Genomic DNA, 23,327 nt, shown 5'->3' on the forward strand with positions numbered 1-23,327 from the left:
CAGCCCGACCTGCAGCACCACCCTTCCCGGCCGAAGTAGCCCCGGCAGGGTCGCGGCAAGGCCCCGAGGCCCCCCCACAGCCCAGGAGCGGGCCGGGCCGCGGCGCCGAGGCGGGCTTTGCGCAGCCCCGCCCCAGAGGCCGGGCGGCAGAGGCGCAGCCCCGCCGCGACATGGCCGCCCGCCGCCCGCTGCGCCTCCTCGCCCTGGCCGCGCTGCTGGCCGCAGGTAGGGGAAGGGGCGGCTGGCGGGGGGCCGGGGGGGCCCGGCCGTCACCCCCCGTCACCTCCCCGTCCTCCGCGGTGCTGCAGGGAAAGGGCGGCCGGGGGTGGGGGCTCGGCGGCGGGCAGGGGGCTGGGGGCTCGGGCAGGGGATGGGGAAGGGGCTGGGGTGGCGGCGCTGCGGCAGCCCGGGGCCAGCAGGGTCGTTCCCCCCCCCGTGCGACCCAGATTTGCCGATTGCGTCCTCGCTGCTTCTGCAGACGGGCAGGGGCCAGCCCAGGCATCGGTCCCAGCGGGGCAGCGAGCTTTGCAGATAGCAAGAAACGAGCCTTTTTTTTTTTTTTTTTTTTTTGGGTGGTCGTGAAATCATGAAATCGATGCTTACCCTACCTCTTCATTTCCTTTATTTTAAAGTACTCTTAAAAAGCTATCCGTTTCTTATTCCTTAATAGAAAAGAAAGTCCTTTTTAAGGTCACGCAGAGAAAATAGTCAACCATTATGTAAAAGGCCCTAGGAAAGTTCTCTAAAAATCCCTTTTTGGCGAGGAAGCACCCATCCAACGCAGCTATGTTGGAGAACGGCAGCACTGCGATGAAGATTAAGGTGGCAGCGAGCAGCTTGTGCTGCTGGAAGAGCCGAGGCTTGCCATGAGTCAGCCCGGAGGTGGTCTCCATCTGGGTCCCTACCTGCCGGGCACCTGCGGTGCGGTCCGAGGCTGCTCCTGCTCACTGTTCGGTGGCTGCGTTTCTAACTGCGGGCGTCAGTTTGGCAGACCGAGCTAAGAGGCTGGGTGCGAAATCCTGATTTCAGATGAAAATGACAAATTACTGATTACTCAGCAGCAAAGCTGTTTGCATTCTGCGCTGCTTGCAGCACGGCCAAAGAAAAACGCTGCTCTGTTTCGTTCTTAAGTGCTGGGCTGCAGGGTCCAGCCCTTAAACATCCTTGGCTGTTCTTGCATCAAAACGAATTTCATTCTAAAGGTCTGCAAATCATCTCTGCTGGTGCCAGGCTTTGCAGGTAGCTGAGCAACGCTCAGTTTGGCCCTGTCTGAGCTGCGCTGAATTGCCCCTCCATGGAAATGACTGCACAAGGGTAAGGAAGGGGCTTGGCATTTGCAGCCTTTTCTGCATGGAGCGGGCATCAGGTCCTGGCAGGTGGCTTCAGCCTTGCCGCGTGGCTCTTGCAGAGGTGCCGGGAGCCCTTTGCCAGCTGAGCACTGAAGTGGCCACAGGAGAGCACAAGGTAGTGATAAGAAGTGGGTTTCCAAGGCAGAGCTGTCCCTTGGGGCTTTCAGCCCCAGCTCCGCCATGCAGTGGTAATAGAAATCAAGTTTCTTTGGTGCTCTCTGTGTCAGAGAGCAAACTATGCAGCGAAACCAGTATTGAACATGATTTGTGCAGCTGAGGTCCATATCAGCCACCAGCACAACAATAATATGTATCTCAACTGCAGTTGTTCAGGAAAGCTGGAGCAAACTGACTACTTCTGAACTGAAAAAAATATGGTAGGTTTTGCTTTGTGAAGCCTTTTTTCTCCAGAGCATTACCATGGAGCCTGTGCTCTTCTAGCACCTTGCATGATTTTTTAAATCCGCAGATCTGTGGCTTTTCCAGGAAGAAGTAGTTATGTTTGAGTCATGCAGGGTTAGCCCGATGCTTGTCCAAAATGATAAAGAAAACAGTCAAGCAAGGAACTTTCCACGCTGTTCTGGCTTTTTTTAGTCTCTCCTCATCATAAGCCAGGACAGAAACGCACTGATGTTCTCATGGAAATGGCAAACGTGACACCTGAGGTCACTGCTCCTGCAGGGAGTGCAAGGTTACCTCTCGCGGGCCTCTCAGAAGGGGCCTGTCCAGGTTTTATGCTTTATATTGTGCACGAAAAACTTGAAAAGCAATTACAAAGTGATTACAACTGAGCAATAGAGTTTGGCGCGTCCTCCGGAGCTGCAGCATCAGCAGTGATAGGCAACTCCTGGTGCTGCCATCCCGCGTCCTAGCAGGCAGCCTCTGACGGATACCTCTCCGCTCAAGTGTGACAGCAATGTCCCGCCAGCAGTTACAATAATTACTTAAATGAGAAAGCGATATTCGACAGCGTAATTAGTGCTAACTGTTGCGCAGATGGCGCGGTCACTGCGGGCAGCTCCCCTGCACGCCCTGTGCGCGCTGCGGTGGCCGGTGGCGAGCGCAGCAGGAGCCAGCTCCTCGCCAGGTGTTTGCCCAGCTGTCCGGGCTTGCCTCTGCCACAGCGGCGGCGGTGGCAGCTCTGCGAGCACCCGGTGACCTGCCAGCACTGCAGGGACCGCTCGCCACACTCCTGGCAGTAGGGAGGAATGGGATGGCAGAGGAGCGAGGGCACGGTTTGGTGCTGCCGTCGGTGCTGAGCTAGGTAGCAGCCTCGTGCAAGGCATCTACGTTTACTAAAAACCTTAGTTATTATCCACTATTATGTTATAAAATTTATAATTACTAGGTATCGGTAGCAAGTCAAAGTAATACGTTTAAGGAATAATTTTACTTTGATAGTGTTTCTGACAAAGTGGGAGAAGCTAAATTGGTTTTCTTACAAATTATCTCTGATCTTTGAACAAATACGAATTAATTAAATGTGTTGTGCCCAGATATTTTTGTATGGAGCTTTAGAAATAATTAATTTCCATATTTCTGCCTGTATTTCAGAACCTCTTCCTCTAGCTTGGTGATACCTGTGCTTGGAAATGGCTATTTTACTCTTGATTTTTTTTTCCCCTGTACAAAAATGTAATTTTTTCCTTACATCTGTTGCAACCGTTTCAGCCCTTACAGCACATAAAACAGAGCAGTCTATTGATCTCCAGTGTTGACTAGAATAAACTTTTAGGACCCCTCAGTTTAAAAACAAATTTGTTTCTCCTTACAAAACTGTCTCCTGGAGGTTTGAGGCATTGACTTTATAGTTAACTAAAGGAAAAGGGGGTTTTTATTAGACACCGCTTCTGCCGCCACTCTAATAGCAAAACATATGTTTAATAAACTGCATCACACCGATGGCAAAGAGAAAACCTTTGCAATAAATCCTTTGTAATCCAACTGGTGTAATTCACAACTGGGGGAAGAACTTGAATAGAGCGGGATTGGGGAAGATGAATGCCGCATATCAAAAGGCAAAACATGAAAAGACTTCTCTTGAAAAGGAGACTTCAAAGCTGGGGATCCAGATGCTGGGTTTGCTAGCTGTGATCTGGGAGGCGAGCACGAGAAGGCATTTGCCGAGCGAAGAGCGCTTCTCAGAAGGCAGCGGAGAGCCGCGGCCCAAGGAGCGGTCGCGGGGCCAGGCGGGCACAGCACGGGGCTGGAAGGCAGGAATTGCTCAGCGCTTCGCTTGCTCTTTGGAACGCTCCCGTTGCTTATGCACAGGGGGATCTGAATAGAAAGGGCTTGCCAAAGGCAGGGAGGCTGCCCGACATCCCGCTTCAGGAGGACACGCACGTGGCTGTGAGCTCGGTGGGAGCTGCTGCGCGGACCCAGGGTGGTCGGAGGCAGGAGGGAGAGGAAGAGCTTTATGCAGCAGCAGGGCACGAGACCTGAAATGAGATCCCAACAGCACAGCCCTAGCTCTGCCCCTGCAGGAGGGGAACGGGGCCGGCCAGCAGCAGGGGTCATCCTGTGGCAGCAGCAGGAAGCCTTCCCGTGCCTCTGCCCTGCAGTCCTGAGTGAGCGAGCCAGAGGGAAAGGCCCGTGGGTGAAAAAGGGGAAAAGGAGAGGTTTTAAGCAACTGGCAGCATGCACAGCCTCTGTGCTTGGATAAGAAATGGCCGTGCTGCAAGGGGTGGTGGTAGTGGAAGCCACCCAGCTTGTAGCCAGAAGCCATGCCTGCCTAGTTTTGCTCTTCTTCGACTACTTGGTTTCTTCTGCGAGCGTTTTTGTGTTACCTTGGTATTCTGAAGCTGCCATACTCTTACTTCCATTCATGTTTCTGCTTTTCATTCATACGATGACCTAACACACAGCAGCAGCGATCAGCATCTGTCCTTAACGGTGGGGTACCACAGTACGGCCGCGAGTTGTGCACTTAACATCGAGGTCCAGGAGGCCACCTCTGCATGGTGCTGGGCGGCGGGGGAAGGAAGCAGGACTTACCTGAGAAACAGCGATCACATTTCCCTTTTGGGTAACCACAGATTGGGTGAGAAGGGCTGAGACTCGGTGGTGGACTTCTCTTTGAGCTCCGGGAGCTCCCGGTTTTATACATCTAAATTATTTCATGCCAGGTGAGTAGCAAAGCGCTCTGGTTCCCTGGCGAACTCCCCCAGCAGTGGGAGACTAAACCAGCAGCGCATCCCAAGTGATGAACCAGCGTTTTTACTGTGTAATTCCCTATTTACCTACTTTTAACGACATCTTCTCTTGATCTTTATCTGATGAGAGCGATGTCTCTCCCTTGGGAATCAGGTGATAAGCACTTAATCTCCTGCCTCGGTTTTCTTTGGGCTCCTGCATCCCTGGCTTTGTCATTAGCTGTTCTGCGCGGGGTTAGGAACAAAATGCTTTCGTGCCGTAATTTGTCGGCTGGTTTATAAACAGGCATCTTTGGCCCTAGGCGAATTCAGAGTCATTACTTAACGTGTAAGCAGAAATCAAATGACAGATCTGAACACAGCCCGTAATGGCTCTGTGTAACAGCGCTGCTTGGACAGCATGCAGAAAAGCAGGAAAACGCCCGCAGTAATGGAAAGTCAGGGAAAGGAACCGTCCACGTTTTCTGACCTTCACCGAAGATGGCAAGCTGCGTGAGCTGCGTACGTGGGTCCCACATGCTGCGGGGTGGCAGCGGATGGGCAATTCCTGCTGCCTGGTGGCCAGGAGGGCCGGGACAGCGTGCATGCCCCTGGCTGGGCTCCTGCTCCTTGGGGGGAGATGCTTGTGCTCAGGAACATGCAGGCGTCCTCTCCTGATGCAGTCCCCTGGGAATAACCGGAACACTTTTTGGAACGGGTGGAATGTGGCGCGCACCAGGACCTCTTCTTGGGCATGAACCACAAGGATCGATCATCTGAGCAAAGCTGTGTGGGACCCTTGTCACCTGCCCGCGATGCGGAGATGCCGGGGAGCCTTGGGAACGTTGCAAGCTTTGCGCTGCGGAGCAGGTGCTGGGGCTGCCCTGGGCGCTCGCTGTCCCCTTGCCAGGATTCGGAGCGGGGACGTTCGGGGTCTGCAGCCCCCTCCCAGCTTTAGAAGGTTCAGGCACTGAAACCACAGCTGGCAGGGAAGGAAAAGGGGCCTGAAGAGCATCCTGCTGGGAGAGCTCGCCTTCTTGCAGATGGGTCCAGAGCTGGGGCTCTTGTGGCTCTGCAAGCAGCCGGAGGTCCATCTGCCCGCCTGGGTAGGGAGAGGATGCCCAGGGACCTTGGGTGGCAGCAGCTCCTGCTGGGTGCGTGGGGCACAACCGGGCAGCTCCTGCTGGCCTTGCTGTTAGCAGGGCTCAGACATCAGTCCCTCCGCACAGAGCAAGTCTTCATTATGCAAATTCTCATCTTAAAGCTTTATTCATGTGCTTCCTGGCAGGCTTTCCTTTAATCTCAAGAGCAAGATTGCTTGGAATTACCATATACCCTTGTTAATTGCATAAAAAAAAATTACAGCAGAGGTTGTTTTTGCCATAATCAAGAGCGATTTTGATTAGTACTTCTAGAAATCAAAATGTTTTGCTGGGAGTGGAGAACGGGGACAGCAGCATCGCCTCGTGCCCGCCAGGGGGGCAGCCCTAGGGGCAGGAGTTGCTTCCTCTCGCCGAGACACCAGAGAGCACCTTCGGATTCTCCCCCCCAGCCCCGTACCTGCTCTGGACTTTGCTGTGCTCACCCAGACTGCCAGTCTCGCCCCGTCACAGGCTCCGAATTCCCCCGGAAGCCGAGCACGCCCGTATTGCACGGCGAGGTACGTGGGCAGGCACTAAAAATGGAAACGGGCGCGCTGCTAGGAGTGCCAGCGGCCTGACAGCGTACTGGTGTGAGTTACGGTACTGTAATTCCAGCTTTGTCAAACAGCAAGGTGTAATTAGAAAATACATATATATAACTGTACAAAGGGAAAAGCTGACGAGTACAATCGCGCGTTTGAGCTGCCTGCTACAGGAAATAACGAGGAGGGAATGCATTAAGGCACAAACCCCTTCTGCCTTCAGAGAGCAGCTGACTTGGATTCAAAACACCCCTGGCAAGGCAAGGGGGAGCTGCAGCACCTCACCTCTGTCCTTCCTTCCCCGGCTTGGGCATTTGGGAATCCGCGTTACACGCTGCGAGGTGCCCGGGTTTGTTTCTTTAGGTTGCTGCATTGAAGAAAGATAGGGAAAACACGGCTCGTTCACCTGTCCTTTCCCCATAAACAGACAGCCCTGAGGATGCTCCAGCGCCATCCGACAGTAACTGCAGGGTGAGGGCAGCACGGAGCCTGTACGCAGGGCAAGGGCTGCGTTGCACCCAGTGCTCCTTTATCTCCCAAAGAGATTTAAAGGGGTATTTAAAAGCAGCACTGGGACCTGAGAGACCCTGTGACACTGCATCACCTCCCATCCCAGCGATGTTTGGTCCAGAGATGGAGTTGTGCCAAAAACCCCATACAAAAAAACCCTAAACCACCACCTAGCCATAAACACCAAAGATCCCATACCGCTCCCTGACACCGAGCAATTGGGAGATGTTTTCCTGAGTCCTATAAACATACACCGGTGTTTTTATAACCCTGTGCGAGGCTGCAGGCAGCGCGGGCAGGTCCTAAAGGGGTGTGTGCACTTGGCGTGCATCACAGACCTGCGTTGGCAGCAGCAAGCCCCGGCTTCTCCTGGGGAGTGCTCCCAGCCCATAATGCACAGACAGCCTGTGCTGGGTAGAGATTCTGAACATAGGAGGGGATTTGGGGCTTTTTGTGACTGCTGCCCCTCCACACTCCTGGAGCAGAGGGATTTGCTGGGACAGAGCAGGGCAAAGCACCCGAAAAGCTGCTGGTATGAGGTGAACGAGCACGGCGTGGACTTGAAGCATCTGGCTGCGAAGCGTGCTTGGTTGGTGCGTAGCAGCGACAAAACACGGAGCAGAGCTCAGCCCTTACCTGCCGGCGAGCACACAGCCTGCCTTCGCCAGGAGCGGTGCTTACCGACCCCGTAAAGGTGCAGGACGTCTCTGTAACGCTCCCTGCCTGAACTAAAGGCGCTGGCGGCTCCAATCAGCTGCCCATCTATCATTAACCTGGGGGATTCCCCAACCCAGACAGACTGTTACCGGCATTACTACCAGTAGTAACACTGGTCGCTGGGGCTCCGTTCAGAGACGGCAGACGGAACAAGACGTGGTGCACGAGTGGCCAAAAGCAGAGCTGAAGGCGCTGCAGCGCTCGGTGACCGCTCCCTGTACAAGTTTTCCTCTGAAATGCTGATACCTGCTTTCCGATGGACTGGTGCGTTTTCGGTGTTATTGTCCTTGTCAGTAAAGCTTTAAATTTATTCATGAAGCACGCTGGAGCTCAGGTGGCACCAGCTAAATCCATTTAGCAGTAGGAATAAGAGGAAAGCCATTTTAATGTTCTCTCGCAGTGCGGCAGTGCTTAGCAAACCCAAAGGATATTAATTACTCAGCATGCTCTGAGATGTAAAAGCATGAATTTATCAAGACAAATACAGTCAGAACTAGGGTAAGTCAACAGTAATTAACGTGATGCAGGAAAAGACGGAGAGTGGCAGGATTAGCCAGGCCGGCGCATGGGCCCACGGTGCAGCGTGGTTATCCCCGGGACGTGGCGTGGTGCTGAGCTGGTGCGGGCACCTCGAGCGCCGCGTGGCCGAGTTCCTCACCCTGCTCCTGGTGCACATCACCACGGCAGGAGGATGCAGGTGCTGCCTGAAATATTCTGCTGGGGTTGCAGTCAGCAGCAGCATTTCCATCCGCGATGTCAGAAGGCACTTCCCAAGAAGAGGTGCGTGCGCTCTGCTGGCTTTTCACCCAATTTGTCGGTGGCGTTCCAGTGTTCTCCGGGTGTTTAGCAAACCTGTAATCGGGAGCCCAGCCACGGGTGAGTGGCAGCCGGCGAGATGAATTGGTAGGCTCTGCTTGACAAATTCAAGCGTAGCGTGTGTTTTTATACCGCATCCATTAAGGCAAACAAATGGAAAAGCCAGAGATGACTGCTCTGCAATTTAACAGTCACGGGATGCAGGGAAGGCTGATGTCTTCCTCACCACTGATGATGGGTCAGGTTTAGAAAAAAAGCAGAAAGCCCTGTATAAACTAAAGCAATTTGAGCACGCGCATCTGTCCAGGCTGTATTTAAAGGTGACTGACGCTGTGTGGAGCAAGTCGAACCTGTGCTGATTCTTTGTCTGCAGGTTATGGGGACGACCCAGGGGGCTTCAGCCTAGAAGATGCCCTCGGCCCGGTACAGCGTAAGTCAAATTTATTTCTACATTCATTAAAATGTCATTTTGTTGATGATATTTCTGCACTAGGCCTTCTGGCACCCCACTCCCTTTCCAGAAGTACCAACAAACATCAAAGTGAGGGCTGTAAGAGGGTCGGAAACCTCTGCATCGCAGCAGCCTGAGAGCAAGGGAAGTCAGCAGCCAGACCCCATCAGATCGTAACCACACGCTGGAGGTGAAGCTCAGCGGTATTCAGATGGAAATTAATAGGAACGGAGCAACCGCAACTCTTGCTCATAGTTTATTCATATACTTGCTAACGCTGATGTTAATGGATAGTGGTCTACAGGTACAATAAAAATGAAAAAAAAAACCCAAAGAAATCCAACCTGTAAAGCTGACAGCAGCTTGTTTTGGCACGGGAGTGGCCAGGAGAGCTGGGCACTGAGCATCGGGGTGTCTCCAGAACTCCTCCAGCTGATGGGGAGCCTCCAACACGTAAGGCAGCGCTGGAAGCGATCCCTCACTCCAGTTTCCAGGGGCAGGGACAGCCCAGCGCCAGGAGCTGGCTGCTGTTTTCCGTGCTGCTCCGTGCAGTACCCATCCTTGCTCTGTTTGCTGCTGTCTTCTGGAGGCGTCCCTTGGAGGAGTTTATTCCCGTTCTCTGCTGGGTGTCAGTTGCATCCAAGCCCCAAAAAAGCTCTGGGCCAGATCGTGCACAGGGCTCCTGCTGTATGTGTGGGGTCACAGCCTGGGGGTGTCGCAGGTGTGGGCTCCACAGTGACAAACGCAGGAAGGGTTGGCTGTAAAGCTGAGGGCATGCCAGCAAGTCCTGGCCACTCGTCAGGCCAGAGGTGACATTTCCAGTGCTGCCCACGACTAACATTTCTCCCCCGTTTTGCCACAGCCACTCCTAAGGGAGCCAAGAAGCCGTCCGGTGGGACAGGAGGGAGAGGTGAGACCTTGCACACATGTCATTTAAGCAAAACCCTGGGGCTGCACCGCACCAGCCACCCTGTTGGCTGTGTGCTGTGTTGGCAGAGACTCCGGTGCAGAAACCTTCGCTTGCCCGTACAGGTGCCGCAGATGTAACTTTGCTCGTGGTTTTCAATAAACCACCTCCCCTTGGTTTGCCAAAAGCTGCGCTGCAGTGTCCGCTTGTATTGCATGAGCTTTTCCACCTGCACCAAGGCATCTTCTCCATCCTCTCCATCGACTGTATATCTGTGTGAGCCCCAGCTGCTCGCTTCCTCTGCCTCTCCTCCCCACCAGCATCTGCACACCTAAGTGCAATATTGATATTTCTGGCCATTCTGAAGGCAGGCAGCGTGAGAGCATTTATGGCCAAGGCTGAGTTCTGCACGCTTTGCAGTATCTCGATGGAGGAGACAGACCACAGCTCGGCTGTGCGAGGGCTTTCAGTTCTGCCCGTGCGGCACCTGCTGGCTTTCCTCCCAGGAGGAGCCCGGAGGATGTCCCTGCTCCTGCTTTTCCTCCAGGACATCCCCGGCTCCCACTGAACGGTGCCAGTCTGGTGATGTTTTCCCACCCAGGGAAAGACATCTCTCCCACGGTGCCGGTCAGGTACCCTGGCTGGCCAGATCCCCAGCACCTGCCCCGTTCCAGGACACTGCTTAGGGTCACTCGGACACGAGAGTTTTGCTCCTGGTGACTCCCCTGGTGCAGATCTGGCCGGACATAGCCCTGAGGCACCAAGCAGTGACAAATACCAGGGGCTGCCTGAGCAGAGCCACCAGCGCCGCTGCTTGCCGGTCTCTTCTCTCCCACAACAGAGTTTGATCTGGCCGACTACTTCGACGACCCTCTGGAGACCACCACCAGACCAGCCAAGCCAACTCCCAAGCCCTTCCCTCGGCCAGGGAAGCCAGGTACCCCACGGATCTGCTCGCGCCCTTCTGAAATTGAAGCCCTGCTGATGCGTGCCCTGGGGCAGGGGGACCCGGAGCCGGTGGTGGCAAGGAGGGGGCTGCCACTTGGTGCTCGCCAGATTGATGTTTGGGAGGGTAATGGGGTTTTTGTCTTTCCTCCACACGCTTTCAGACAACAGCTTTGGGGACGTCATCCGCACCACCACAACCAAGCGGCCAAAAACGACGCGACCCCCTCCCAGGCATAACCCAGGTGAGCACGAGCTCCCCAGCCTTGCTGCCTCCAGCCTTTGTTTTGTGTGTTCACGGGAGAGGTAGGAAAAAGCCCCAGAGTAACCAAACCACGCAAAAGCACCCCACGGATGGGGCACCTCAGCATCACCGCATACCTCCTCCGCCCAGGGGGCTTGCATTTCCCCGCCAGGGTTGATGCTTGGGTCTCAGTGCGCCCAGCTCATGGGCTCCTTTGCTGCCTGTTTGGGCAGAGCTTTGGGCAAAAAGGCACTCCCGGGCTCAACATCAGTTTTGGATGAGAAGAAACTTATTTACGAGCTAGCAAGTGGGTTGAGAAACTCGGGTTGGCTCCATTCCACGTTTTTAGCTGCCATTTAGCGAAGGCAATAGAAAGCTGCTCTGTTCGAGTCAAGCTCCTGAGGATACCAACTGTGCATTTTATGGAGAGGAAAAAAAAAAAAAAAACACAACACACTAAGCCAGTGGGTCAGAGGCAGTTCACGATGGCGTGGGTGCTGCGGGACACCGTGCCCCTTCCAGCGTCCCCATCATGCCACCTTTGCTCTGACCACTTATGTCTGGTGCAATTTGTGTGATTCCTGGGCTCGATCTGCAACGCGATGCAATTTCTGCATTTGTCACAACAGCAGCGCTGGGGCAGGTTCAGAGCATCCCCCAAACAGCACGTAGCCACGCCAGGAAGCAGCAATGTCAGGGACTTCGCTGCTTCCAGTGATGCTGGTCCCTGGCAAAGTTGAGCCTTTCCTTGACTAATAATTGTCATTAAGGAGGTTCCCACACTGCTGTGGTGTTTTGTAGGGAAGGAATTGGACTTGGCCGATGCTTTGGACGATAGCAATGATATGAAGGGCGGTGGGCAGCCAAACTTGAGACCTGGTGAAGGTACGTGTGGATTTCCCCTCTCCCTGCAACCCTGCTCATGACCATGCTGTGCCATCAGCCACGCGTCCCCGGGTTGGATGCAATGGGTTGCTGCAAAAAGTAGGGGGAGAGCAGAAAGAAAGGCAATGCCTTGTCTGGGCTGCGGTGGTTCTGCTGCATTCACCTCATCCCCATACCTGACAGCTATTTAACCGAGTGCTGTTGGGGTTCGCAGTCATTGCCAAGACATAAATCCAGAGCAGCCTCAGCCCTGGCACAGCACACGCCATGGGCCAGGAGACGTTTTTTTTCCAATCTCTAAAATACTCCAGTGAATGAGTTGTTTGTCTGAGAGGATTGTTCCCTCGAGCACCGGAGCTAGAAAACAGACTTTGCACGGCAAGTTTATGGATGTCGAGATGGCCGTATACCCTGCTCACACGTGTAATTAATAGTCAGGTATTTTATTAGGCTGTATTAACTAGGTGACTTGTCTGCACTTTGATATTCTGGCCTTGTTGGAGCATTAGACTCCTGCAGGAGGGTTTGAGGTGTTGAATGGCTGGAACATGGCACTCATTGTGAGCCAGCTGCTGAGCCAACGGCCGCACACTTCCCCAGCATTGCTGCACCTTGCGTTGCTTTTGACCTCTCTGGGTTCTGTTTTTTTTTTTTTTTTTTTTTAAAATGTTTTTACACTCATTACTAAACCCATAAACTATTTTTTGCGGTAAGCTAGTGAGCAAGGAAGTCTCTTTCCAGACTGGAAAGTCAAAGGTTCAATAGCTTTTCTAATTCTGCTGCTAACTCCCGTTCCACGTTTCTCTTTTCTTTCAAGCAAGACTTAAAGTCAATTATTACCTCTTTTATGAGCTTAAAATAAAATAATTTGGGGTTGAACATTTTGCTAACGCTGTGTAATTGCGAGGGAAGTGGAACGGCTCATTAACCTCTTTCTGTCCTTGCTTGGGGACGGAACAGGCGGGAGCCACTGGTGGCAACACACCCGTCAGCCCCCTGCTCAGCCCAGGCTGCACAGAAAACCCAGCCGAGTTCCTCAAACAGCCAGAGAGGTTGTAGGGAATACTGAGATGAACACCGCAGCCTTTGCCTTCCCGAGGGATCAGCACTTCCCTGCAGGTCGCTGGAAGCCCGTCCTGCCCAGGCACACCATGCTCGCAGGGGACCAGAGTCCCCCCAGAGCCCCGTTTCCAGCTCTCCTGTGCTTCCCAGGAGCACCCACAGACACCAGGACAGACACAGACACCAGGACAGCTGGCACCCAGCTTTCCTGACCTTTCTCACCCTGATCAAGCCACACACTGTTTTTCCTTTCCATTATGTTGGCTGCTTTCTAGGCTACTCTTTCACTCACCCCCCCAAGGGAAGGCAGCTGCCAGACCCCCAGCTGCAGGGGACGATTTCCCTTCGGGCTCCGACCAGTTTTTGTTGTTATTTTTAAAGCATTTTCAGATGACGACCTGGCTGATATCGTGGACGGAGGCTACAGCCCTGACAAGAAGAAAGGTAAGCACGGGCCTATAGGCAGGTTTGTGCCCCAGCCTGGGACCTCCTGGAGGGCCTCTGCCCCTGCTACTGTGGTGGGGAGGCGACCCCTGGGACCCCCCGATGGGCCTGAGAGGATCGGTGGGCTCGGCCATCCCCGCTACACCAGCAGCCTGCACGCTGAGGTGGCCCTGGAGCCTGGCACGTCAGCCCACACCACGGCCGCCTTCAGGAGACACCAAACCCACCTCCCACCACTTGGCAGCAGGACCATGGCTGGTGGGGACAGAAGAAGAGGCCTTCAGCCTCCTACCTCCAGTCAGCCATGCCTGTTTCTGACCCCCTGAGGCTTTGTGGGACCCATGTCCCCCGACCCCAACATGGTGCCGGCCTTCACGCAGCCCTCAAGGCATGACCATCCATGGCTGGACACCAGGAGGGAGCAGCAGCACTGGCTACACCTACGCGAGGATCCACAGCATTCAATATTAAAAGCAGCCGAGTTAAAGACGATGAACCCCACAAGCCCAATCAACATTTAATGAATCACTGTGCCAAGGACGAACCACACTGCAGACGTTAATACAGCGCTGACCTGCTTCCACTACTCGGGATTTAAGCACCTCGCTCACAACTACAGCTGCCAGCAGGAACCATCTCTGCTCCCGATCCCATTTCTCTAGGGAAGGTGACTTTAAAACAGACTTCAAGCTACGTAAATATGCCCTGGAGTGACGAGCTCAGCCAGTTATCTCCTTCTGATGGCATGGGGATGTTGTGTACCTCTGCCTGATATCTTGTTTACCCTCACATTGCTGAGGGAGCAGCACAGGAATGAGGAGGGCCCCGTGTGCCAGCCCAGGGGTGTGGGGTGAGCATGGCCACAGGTGGGACACGGCTGGACTGGGCTCGCTGACAGGCTTCCCTCTCTTGCAGGTGCCGGAGGCAACACCAACAATGAAGGTAGGGACCATGGGGTCTTGGGGGGAGCGGGTCCATGGGTGTCCCCCTGCCACCCAGTGCCTTTCTGTGCCCCGCAGGCAGCAACACGGTGGAGACAGGGACCATCGCCGGCATCGCCAGCGCCCTGGCCATGGCGCTCGTGGGGGCTGTCTCCAGCTACATCTCCTACCAGCAGAAGAAGTTCTGCTTCAGCATCCAGCGTAAGCAGCCCCCGGGTGGGAGTGGGGTCAGTTCAGGGGGGCAGAAGTGCCCAAAGCAGGATTCGGGCACACCAGCAGAACGTGCACCCCTCTGCCCCCACTAACTCCCCACACTGCCCCCAGGAAGGGGAGGCAGGGGAGAGCCCTGCCTCTGCCTCAGCACAGCACAGGTTTACCAGGACCCCCATACAGACACCCACCGCCAGCACAGCCCTGTGCACACACTTAACTCTGACCCCAAAATAAATATGGGTAAATATGAAAAGAGAAAAAAAGCTCTTTGCAAGAGGTGAATACTCACCAGGTAACAGCAAGGGAAGCAGGGTAACACTGAAACAGTGGCTGCAGCCACAGCTGTGGGTGAGATATCCCACCCCACCCCCCAGGTGCTTTGCAATCACTGCAATTAAACACAAATTAAGCTGCCAAGCTCCCCGAGGTGCTGTAGGTACTGGCTGGGACATGTCACCTGCAGGCAGGTGGCTGGGGACAACGGACCCATGCGTCCTGAGGGACCGTACCCCTCTCAGAAGGTTTAAGGGCAGGTGAGGGGCAGCGTGGTGCTGGTCTTAACAGCAGGCAGCCCCCAGGCCCTTACGGGGCAGTTGCAAGCAGCTGGAAAAGGCTCTCTTTATATAAATCCAGTGAATTCTCCTGAGAGCCTCCTGTGCTCTGGGGAGGGTGTTCGGGGGCTGGAAGCTTTGGCTGGAATCGTGCTATTTTCCCAGTTGTGTCTGCAACAAACAGGAGCATTTTGGTAAATGAGATCAGCAGGGAAAGTCAAATGAATGTGATGGAATGAAACACGCTTGTATATTCCCCCCACTTAAATGATATTTTGGCAAGAATAAATAACTAAAAAAAAGAGAGCAAAGGCTTTGATGAGGGGGAAGCTGAAACACACAAAGCCCCAGAAAGGCGGCAGGAAATTAAAGTTAATTATAAAGGAGGATTAATTTAAGCCATCAGACATGGCATGCTGGGCTAATGTCAGGCCTCAGATGCATTGCAGTGCATGACAGAAATCTGAGAGCCGTCAGCCGCTGCAGAAGTGGCTTTTTATTGGAAAACATAAATTGCATTTGGTGTTATCCCAGCAAAACACACGGCCTGGGGGAGGCGGAGGTGGTGCGTGATGACCGCTTGCTGGAAGCAGGGAGAGCAGGCTCGGCCCTGGCGAGGAGCAGCCCTGCTCTGGTTTTCCCCTGCCAGGAGATGGGTACAGGTCTGTCCGGAGCCGGGCAGGGGCACAGCAGGGCCCTGCCGGGCTTTGTGCTGAGTCCAGATGCATAGAAGTTGAGATGCCTACAAACGGAGCGCTGCAGTGCCTGCAACGTGGGGTGTGGGAGGCACAGTTACAAACTGGGCGGTAGCGCCGCCTGCGACACCAGTTCTGCTTTGTCCCTTACCCCTCAAAGCTGCAGAGGGACAAGGTAAAGGTGGGCTTTCATCTTTCTCTGACTTCTGCTGCCCTGCTTGAAAGCGGCGCTGTGGCAGCCTTGGGGACCCCATGCCCGCGTGCTCCCTCGGCAGACCCCGCGGTTCAGCGGCGCTGGTGCTGCTGCGGGGCGCGTGCTGGGACGTTGCTTCATCAGCACAGCCTTGCTTTAAGCTGCTTCTTACAGCTATGCATAATTTAGCTTTTAATGAGAAATACAGCACGTACCTACGCTTAGAAGCAGCCCCTGCTGCATAGCAGTCCCTCCTGGAAGAGGTACCAGTTCCGTGCACCTCTGCAAGCTGAGCCGTGCTAGCACAGCAATTAGCCTTGCTGCCTCCTCGCATGGTAAAGGTGAAGCAAGAGACTCAGAAAAAAGGGATGGGACTGGAAGCTCTGCCTTCTGAGAGAGCCTCTGTGGTTACTTGAAAGTCCGACAGCGCTTTCTCAGCTGCGTGTCATGGTTTAGTGATGTTTCTGTATTGCTGTTAATGCAGAGGAGTTTGCAAAAAAGCATCTTAGCTTTTACAGAAGATAGGCCCATTACTAGAGATTTTAAAGCATCAAAGCAAATCATTTCTGCTTTCTACCCTCCCATCTCACTCTCTTTATTGTTACTTCTCAGAGGGACTTAACGCAGAATATGTGAAAGGGGAAAACATGGAAGCTGTTGTAAGCGAGGAACCCCAAGGTGAGAACTTTGCATTCCTTAACCTTCCTGCATCTGGCCACAAAAGCAGCTATAGTGAAGGACTTTCTTGAAGGCGCTCACGCTGCACTGAGCTAGCGTCTCTTTGAAGACACTACTTAGGTTATGCTGCAGCTTTTTGTAAAACATCCACTACAATGTCTTTCCCTCTTTATCGTACACAAAGGAAAGCCGTGATAAGAGACCAAGGATCTCATTCTGCAAACGGTGGCAGTTAATATTTAGCTTTCATGTTTTCAGCCATCAAAAGTGTCTTACACAAGAAAAGCATGATCCTTCTTTCACTGACAGATAATCAAGGCTGCTGTAAAAGCTTTTCCAAAGTCAGATACAACCAACCAGTATCTGGCACCCATTGCTTGCACTTTGTTACTATTGTGTGCTATTGTATTAATGATTTTTTTTTCCTCTCCAGTTAAATATTCAGTACTGGAAACACAATCAGCAGAACCACCAAAACAAGACAGTGCAAAGATCTAAAGCATGGCCTGGGGCTAGAAAAGAATCAGTCAGCAGCAAACACGGAGATCTTACATGCTTGTAATTTAGCTTTTTATTTAATTTGAATCCAAAGCTATTTAATGTGTACTTAGGCTTGGACTGGCTTCTTATTGCTCTAGGCTTTAGGGTTAGGATGGTAGTACGTGTTGTTGTTGTTTTTTTTTTGTAACAAACTATGTTTACATTGAAGTAATACTGTAGGTTTGGTCTCAAGTTGTATGCAAACCAACAGAAGGTGCTTCAGCAGTGGTCAATTATCACAAAGGTCTTTTTCAAGGAGAATTGCTTACAGGTGTGAGGACAGTGAAGTGCCTGTAAATAGCAACCCAAAGCAAACCGTTCAAAACCCTTAGTCAGTCACCTCCAGCCAACTTCTGCCATCAGTGATGGGCTGTCACTTCTGGCAGCAGTGATGAAAACCGCACATTTCCTGAGGGTAGATTGTGGTCCTTAGTGTACCTGTACCTAAAACCAAGTGCCTATGGGTATGTCCTCAGGTAGGGCCTCAGGCTGAGGCAGGTGAGTCCCTGCTCCCAAGCCAGGAGTTGGGGATGCTCCACCTCCACGCAGCACTGGGCTTCTGACCAAATCAGAGGACCTGATTTCATGCCAAGTCATAAGCACAGGTACCAGCAGTGTATGCAGCGTTCACTTGTAGCAAACACCATTTGAATGCTTGGCTATGGTAGAGATGGGAAGAGAGTTACCAGGTGGCAGGGTTTGTCTGTGACATGAGATTCCTGTATTGTCACTGAGACGAAAAAAACTGCGTTCAGATGTTTTCAAGGACAGATTGAGATCTCATCCATAGAGCACACCACAGATTTAACCCAAAAGAAAATAAACAATGTGTGCATCTAAGATCTCTAACTCACTGCCACAAGAGTTGTAGATAGAGTTCTTCACCTTCTCCTCTGATCATTATACAACTATTGAGAGCGTTTCCTGGCACATTAGGTAGAAAAAGGATACAAAGCTTCATCCTTTGGGTCACTACCTAACCTTTAAAAAAGGCAGGATGTCCTGAGAGGACAGGTTCTCTGCTGCTGTCCCATGGGGGTCCTGCAGCTCTCTGTGAGCCTTGCTCAGCACGGCACTGCGCCATCGCCTGGAGCGCGCCCCCATCCCACCCACCCCTGTGCCACAGTGGTACTGCTACCCAGACCCGACCTTCGCTATCTCGCAAGAACTAGTTTTCATACTTCCTCCCCAACCCTTTCTTATCGATGCTGAAATGTGGATACAGCTACCTTCTGATGCATTTTTCCCAAAGCAATGAATACTTGAAAAAGCATGCTCTGAAGTGAAGGAAAATTCACTTTACCTAGTATAAAAAGTACTCGCTATTTATATATAAACCTAAAATGTGTGCATTTTGTAATGTTTTGCAAATCCCAGATTGTGTGAATGTGAACTAAAAAAAGCATTTCCAGTTTGATGTACAAACTCAGAGCTTTCAGATAGACATGACTTACACGAGGCCTTGCCAATAGGTGAATGAGCCCAGGAGCATTTCTCTGGAACAGCTCAATTCGAAAGGAAATTGCCCAGTAACATTGTAAGTATTTTGCAGCAGCTGCACAATTCTTTATGCTCTTCTTAACACTTGCATTTTTAAAGCCTTACACTAGCTCAACAGAACAACTACAGCATTTTATAAGGGAGACGAGTTGTAAGGATATATGGTGCCTCACATAGATTTAGAACACTTTATCTACTATACAACTGTTGACTAACTACTGCTACTTTATTTTATGAATGTGTTTGGGTTAGAAAAAATATTATCGTTTGTTCTGAGGCTGTAAGCAGAAGAAATAGATACGGAATATACTCGATATGTTTGCTTAGTCCCAGAGTAAGACTTTCATGGGGGAGCATGGTCTGCAGAATTCCAACCATCCCATGCAGGAGGTCTGATTCCAGCGAAGCCACACAGCTGAGCTTGGGCATCTCCATTTCCAAACACCATCATCTATTTTTTTCTTTCTTAGTCAAACATATTTGAAAGCTGTAGCATAAAAAATGTTTTTTTACGAAATTATTGTGGATAAAACGTTGCAACGTAGCATTGATGAACACTAGGAGTCATTTTCCTAGGTTAGATCAAGCGAACGTAATTCCATTTCTTTTTGCTGATGATAATGCTTGCTGTAGATGCAGATCATCAGTTTTAGCGCATTCCTCTTACAGCGCACTCCCTGTTTGTCTAGTGCACAGTGCAGTGGGGTGTTCAGGATTGCTTACAGGCTGTAACACCCTCCTTTGAGAAACTGTTATACTAGGAGATTAAAAAAAACATGCATGTAATTCACAAATACTGCAGGTTGGTTTTGTTTTGTTTTTTAAAAAAACTTTCACTGAGAAAAAGATCTGCTTTTGGAATTGAGAAGCAAACAGCACTGAAGTTGCTCCTTTTCATGAGGCCTTTTTATGACTGGTGAAAACTTTTGTTGATATGATTTCTAGGTATAGTATACGGAAAAAAACATAAATGCACAGTGAAAGGGAGCACTTTTTCAGAAGTTTACAGTAACAGAATTCAAAAACTCTTCCTCCAGCATTTCAAATGGGAAAACATTGACAAATACTGCAGTAAAGAAATTAAACCCAGTCTTCTCTTCAAAACAAGTGCACAAAAATCAAAGCCTTGATATGCTAAATGTCAGCTAAGGCTCAAAATGCTGCTTTGTTGCAGTCTGTTTCCTTCTCCATCTGAACTGTCAGATCAGTGTCTGAGAAACAGGGAGTTCATACTTCACGCCATTGTTATCTCAGGCATTATAGCAACTGAGAAGGTTCATTCGTGTTTTCCTAGTAGTGATGCAAGTTCTGAAACAACTGACACCTCTATAGCTATCTTCATTTAATTAGTATCCATTCTCTTTAAACGTGGATATCGAATTTTTTAAAATTTTGCACTTATATTCTGTATACATGGTATGAACTTTCTCATCCTTTATTTAAAAAAAAGGTGTAAAAATACTAGAAAAGTAGGATTTTTTTTTTTCTGGAGTCCAAAATTATGTATATACATCTGTCCTGAGAATTTAAGTAAAACTGTGCTGTGGGCTTTTTTTTTTTTCTCATCACACCCCACATTTTTAACTAAAGCTACTTTTAATGAAATGATTGAGAAGAGGTTTCACTATTATATAGGAAACAGAGAACCGAAGGAACTTAACCAGCTCTTATTCCCTTGTTTATTCTATTAATTACTTGCATTTTCCTTCAGCACAATTGTAGAAGGTTCTGCATTTATGGTACTGTGACATTAGTTTATTCAGTTTAGAATACTCTGACATGAATTTCAGGTTTTTTTTTTTGCATTTTAATAAGCTCGGTCATTTTCATACAGCCCCTTTAAGGAACCCTTACAAGTGCTATATTTGTCATTGTTAACTATTCATTTGTTGTGATAAAAATGGAATTAGTCCACAGTACCGTTTCTAATTCTGAAAAAGCAAAATGACTATAGACAGGCTAAGGCCTTCAGATTTGCTTCAGCAACAAATGAGGTCCAGGAACAAATGAGGTTCAGGAACAACAGCGTTGTGAAATTAGAGAATAATTTCTTTTGAGTGAAATCCTTATCTAAAAGCAAAGCCTATTGTTTACTGATGCAGAAGTGATCTATACCAAATGAAGGTTGAATGTTCTGCTGTGAAAAGATAAGACTCATTTCACTAATGTGTATGTAAGGGTCATGGGGGGAAATATCAGAATTTGACAACCTTTGGAAAACAACAAATAAACTGTCTAATAAGACATGATAGACTTGTTTTTTCTTTCATGTTGCAAGTAAACTGCAAAAGGTGGACTATATCCTTTTTATACATAACCTCTTCTGTAACTAAAAACTTTAATAAAGAAAAAAAAACATAACCACTCAAAACCTCCAAAACCAGTTTTCTTTGTGAGAAAACACCTATCATTACAAAAGCTTTAATATTGAAATATTTAAACACACACACACACACACACTCACTGTCCCTCTCCCTCCTCAGGCTACCCAGCAACTAAACTCAGGTAATGAATGCCCTATAATCCGTGGCTGCACTCACTAAAGCTTAGTTTTCAGTCCATTTCACTGCCAGAGGTTTCCTGCCATTTTCTGTATATTTTCATATGCAGGAGATGAATCTCCCATGCAATGCAAAGTTAAGTTTTTGGCCTCCATATAATGATGCGGTGCTTTATCTCAGAGTTAAACAATGTGTTTTATACTTCAAACTACCTACTTCTGACTCTTATTTCTTGTAAAAATAAAATTATTCCTTCCTGACTGCACATGATCTGGCAGCGAAGAGATCTCTGCTAGGATATCCACTTAGCTCAGATGTGATTGCTCAGCAAATGGATGTTGCTTTGTGCATTTTAACATAAGAAGAAAGTTTGTCTCAAAGGGGAAATACTCTGATATTTCCCATTTTACTTTGTTCTCTGCTGTGGGGCTCAATCCACGTGAATGGGAGTTGCTGATCCCTTATTTCCAGCTCTTCAAAAACCAGCCATTCTCAGTGTTACCAAATACTGCCTATGACTTAGTACAGCTTTTCTTGAAAACTAAGAGAAAAATCAAACACTTCTTGTTTAAAGCATCAACTCCTTGAGAGGAAGGCTGCCAATGCAGGGAACAAAAACAGGCAGATAAGACTGTTTACCAACTTTAAAAGCCTTCTTCCATTTTCCTGAAAAATAACCAACAAGAAAAAAAAGACTTTATCTACAAAGGAGGAAAAAGGGTAATTAAGCTCTGAAACTGGACTAAGATGGCAAAGTGTCTGATGCTGATGATTCACTCAACTTACTTCACAAGCAAAAAATGTTTCAATTGCTTACTACAGCTTCGGCCCATTCTGGGATATTGGATTCAGTTTGTTCTCCCTTCACGTGTCATCTACACTAAGAAAACCCTACAGGTCAGATTTAACTGCTTTCCGTCTTTTTGCACATTCCCTTTATACTCAGTGGAGTCATATCCAAAAAACACAAAGCAAAAGATCCAGCGACTGAATTAGAAGTTAACAGTTCTGTTCATGGCACATCAAACGGGGAACAAGGTTCTGCTCTTTCTTCAAACAGTTCAAAACTGACTGCCTTACTAAAAAATAAAAAAGGGATGGCACACATAGTTGTTAATAGGAAAAAAAATGAATATTAGGACGCAGACTAAACACACAGACTGTACTAATCACTTCTTCAGAATAAAACTATGCTTTAACTAGCATATATAGCCTATTTTTGAAAATTACCATGGTAAGTATATACAAAAGCATCCATTGTGCTTACCCAGATTTATAGCAGGATCCCTCCCCCATTGCTATCCCTTACGATCAGAGAAGATTCACTGAGCTATGTTGAAACTTGTGGAGAAACAGGCAGTCACAGTTGGAATAACTGGTAGTCTTGGTGAAACTGAATTCTCAGATTTTAGCTCTAGGAATCTAAGCTTTTGAAATCTCACAATGCCTAAGCTAATCCAGTCATCACTTTTACAATAATTATAGAGGAAACGTCGTGACTATTAGCACCAATAAAGAGAAAAACTTCAAAAGATCTTCTTTAGCACTGCATTTGAGAGATAAAGTGCTTTGCTTTAATATACAGTTAAAACGTCAAGGAAATCTTAAGTATGGAAGAGTTTAATTAAATACCAGCTCAACATATTTTGGCAATGTAAAATTCACTGCTGGCATACTATTTAGCAGAATCATTTTTACAGCAAAACATTTTTTGTCTATTTATAAAAAGCCTGAGGTTGATTAAGAGATGCCACATTGCAAATGTCCATAAACTTTGTTCCTGTAGGCCGATATCTATTATAAAGTGTATTTACTGTAACAAAAAGGAGATGTTGACATACCCTGCACTGCTCAGTAAACTTGCAAGAATGGATACAACACATCTGCCTTTCCAGTTGAAGTTGCGAAAGTGCTAAGCAGCTCACTTTACTCATTAACTAAATGCTACGTACATGAATGCAGAGGAACAGAAAAGCGACATCTTATATTGAGAACAAATGTGCAGACTACTCACAGACAGCAAAACCCACAATCGGCATACAGAACCAACTCAGGAACAGGGCTTAATTCCCATCAGCGGAACTTGGAGCACGAGTTAAAAAGCAGAGCTGCAGCATTTAAGCACCTTAAGAGGAGCCAGATTCTCATGAAACACAGTGAAGAAAAGAAACAAAGGAAAATTTTCAGTGCGCACCATTTCTGGGCCTTCCAAGGAGCCAACTGAAAAATTTTTCAAACAGTTGGGTGTTATAATAACCATCTCTCTCTAATTTTAATATGTTGTGTGAATATAAAAAAGATGGGAATGCACGTTTTATATGATAACACCGATACATTATTCACTTCACAGAAAAAAATGCTAGCGGCAAC

The 23,327-nt window shown here is 49.5% G+C and overlaps 1 protein-coding gene and 1 long non-coding RNA gene across 2 annotated transcripts; one reads left to right on the top strand and one right to left on the bottom strand.

Annotated features, from left to right (window-relative positions):
* Positions 1-94: 94 nt before the first annotated feature.
* On the top strand, positions 95-20,698 carry CD99L2 (CD99 molecule like 2). The gene is made up of 11 exons (XM_083797194.1): positions 95-225; positions 8,581-8,637; positions 9,521-9,568; positions 10,407-10,502; positions 10,675-10,755; positions 11,556-11,639; positions 13,083-13,145; positions 14,061-14,087; positions 14,165-14,287; positions 16,351-16,416; positions 16,850-20,698. The coding sequence occupies exons 1-11, from the start codon at positions 171-173 to the stop codon at positions 16,912-16,914; spliced, it is 765 nt and encodes a 254-aa protein (XP_083653320.1). The 5' UTR covers positions 95-170; the 3' UTR covers positions 16,915-20,698.
* On the bottom strand, positions 2,602-16,344 carry LOC310880817. The gene is made up of 2 exons (XR_014571930.1): positions 14,589-16,344; positions 2,602-6,531 (listed from the first exon to the last, which is right to left on the bottom strand). It is a non-coding gene; the product is annotated as an uncharacterized lncRNA (long non-coding RNA).
* Positions 20,699-23,327: the final 2,629 nt, after the last annotated feature.

Source organism: Anser anser (assembly GCF_964211835.1).
Source record: "Anser anser genome assembly, chromosome: 13".
Taxonomy (NCBI): domain Eukaryota; kingdom Metazoa; phylum Chordata; class Aves; order Anseriformes; family Anatidae; genus Anser; species Anser anser.

What these genes read in the sequence shown, in the direction of transcription:
- CD99L2 (XM_083797194.1), top strand. Translation starts at nt 171, where the DNA reads ATGGCCGCCCGCCGCCCGCTGCGCCTCCTCGCCCTGGCCGCGCTGCTG. An exon ending in GGCCGCGCTGCTGGCCGCAG is followed by an intron (nt 226 to 8,580) that starts GTAGGGGAAGGG and finishes CTTTGTCTGCAG; the next exon opens with GTTATGGGGACGACCCAGGG. An exon ending in CCCTCGGCCAGGGAAGCCAG is followed by an intron (nt 10,503 to 10,674) that starts GTACCCCACGGA and finishes ACACGCTTTCAG; the next exon opens with ACAACAGCTTTGGGGACGTC.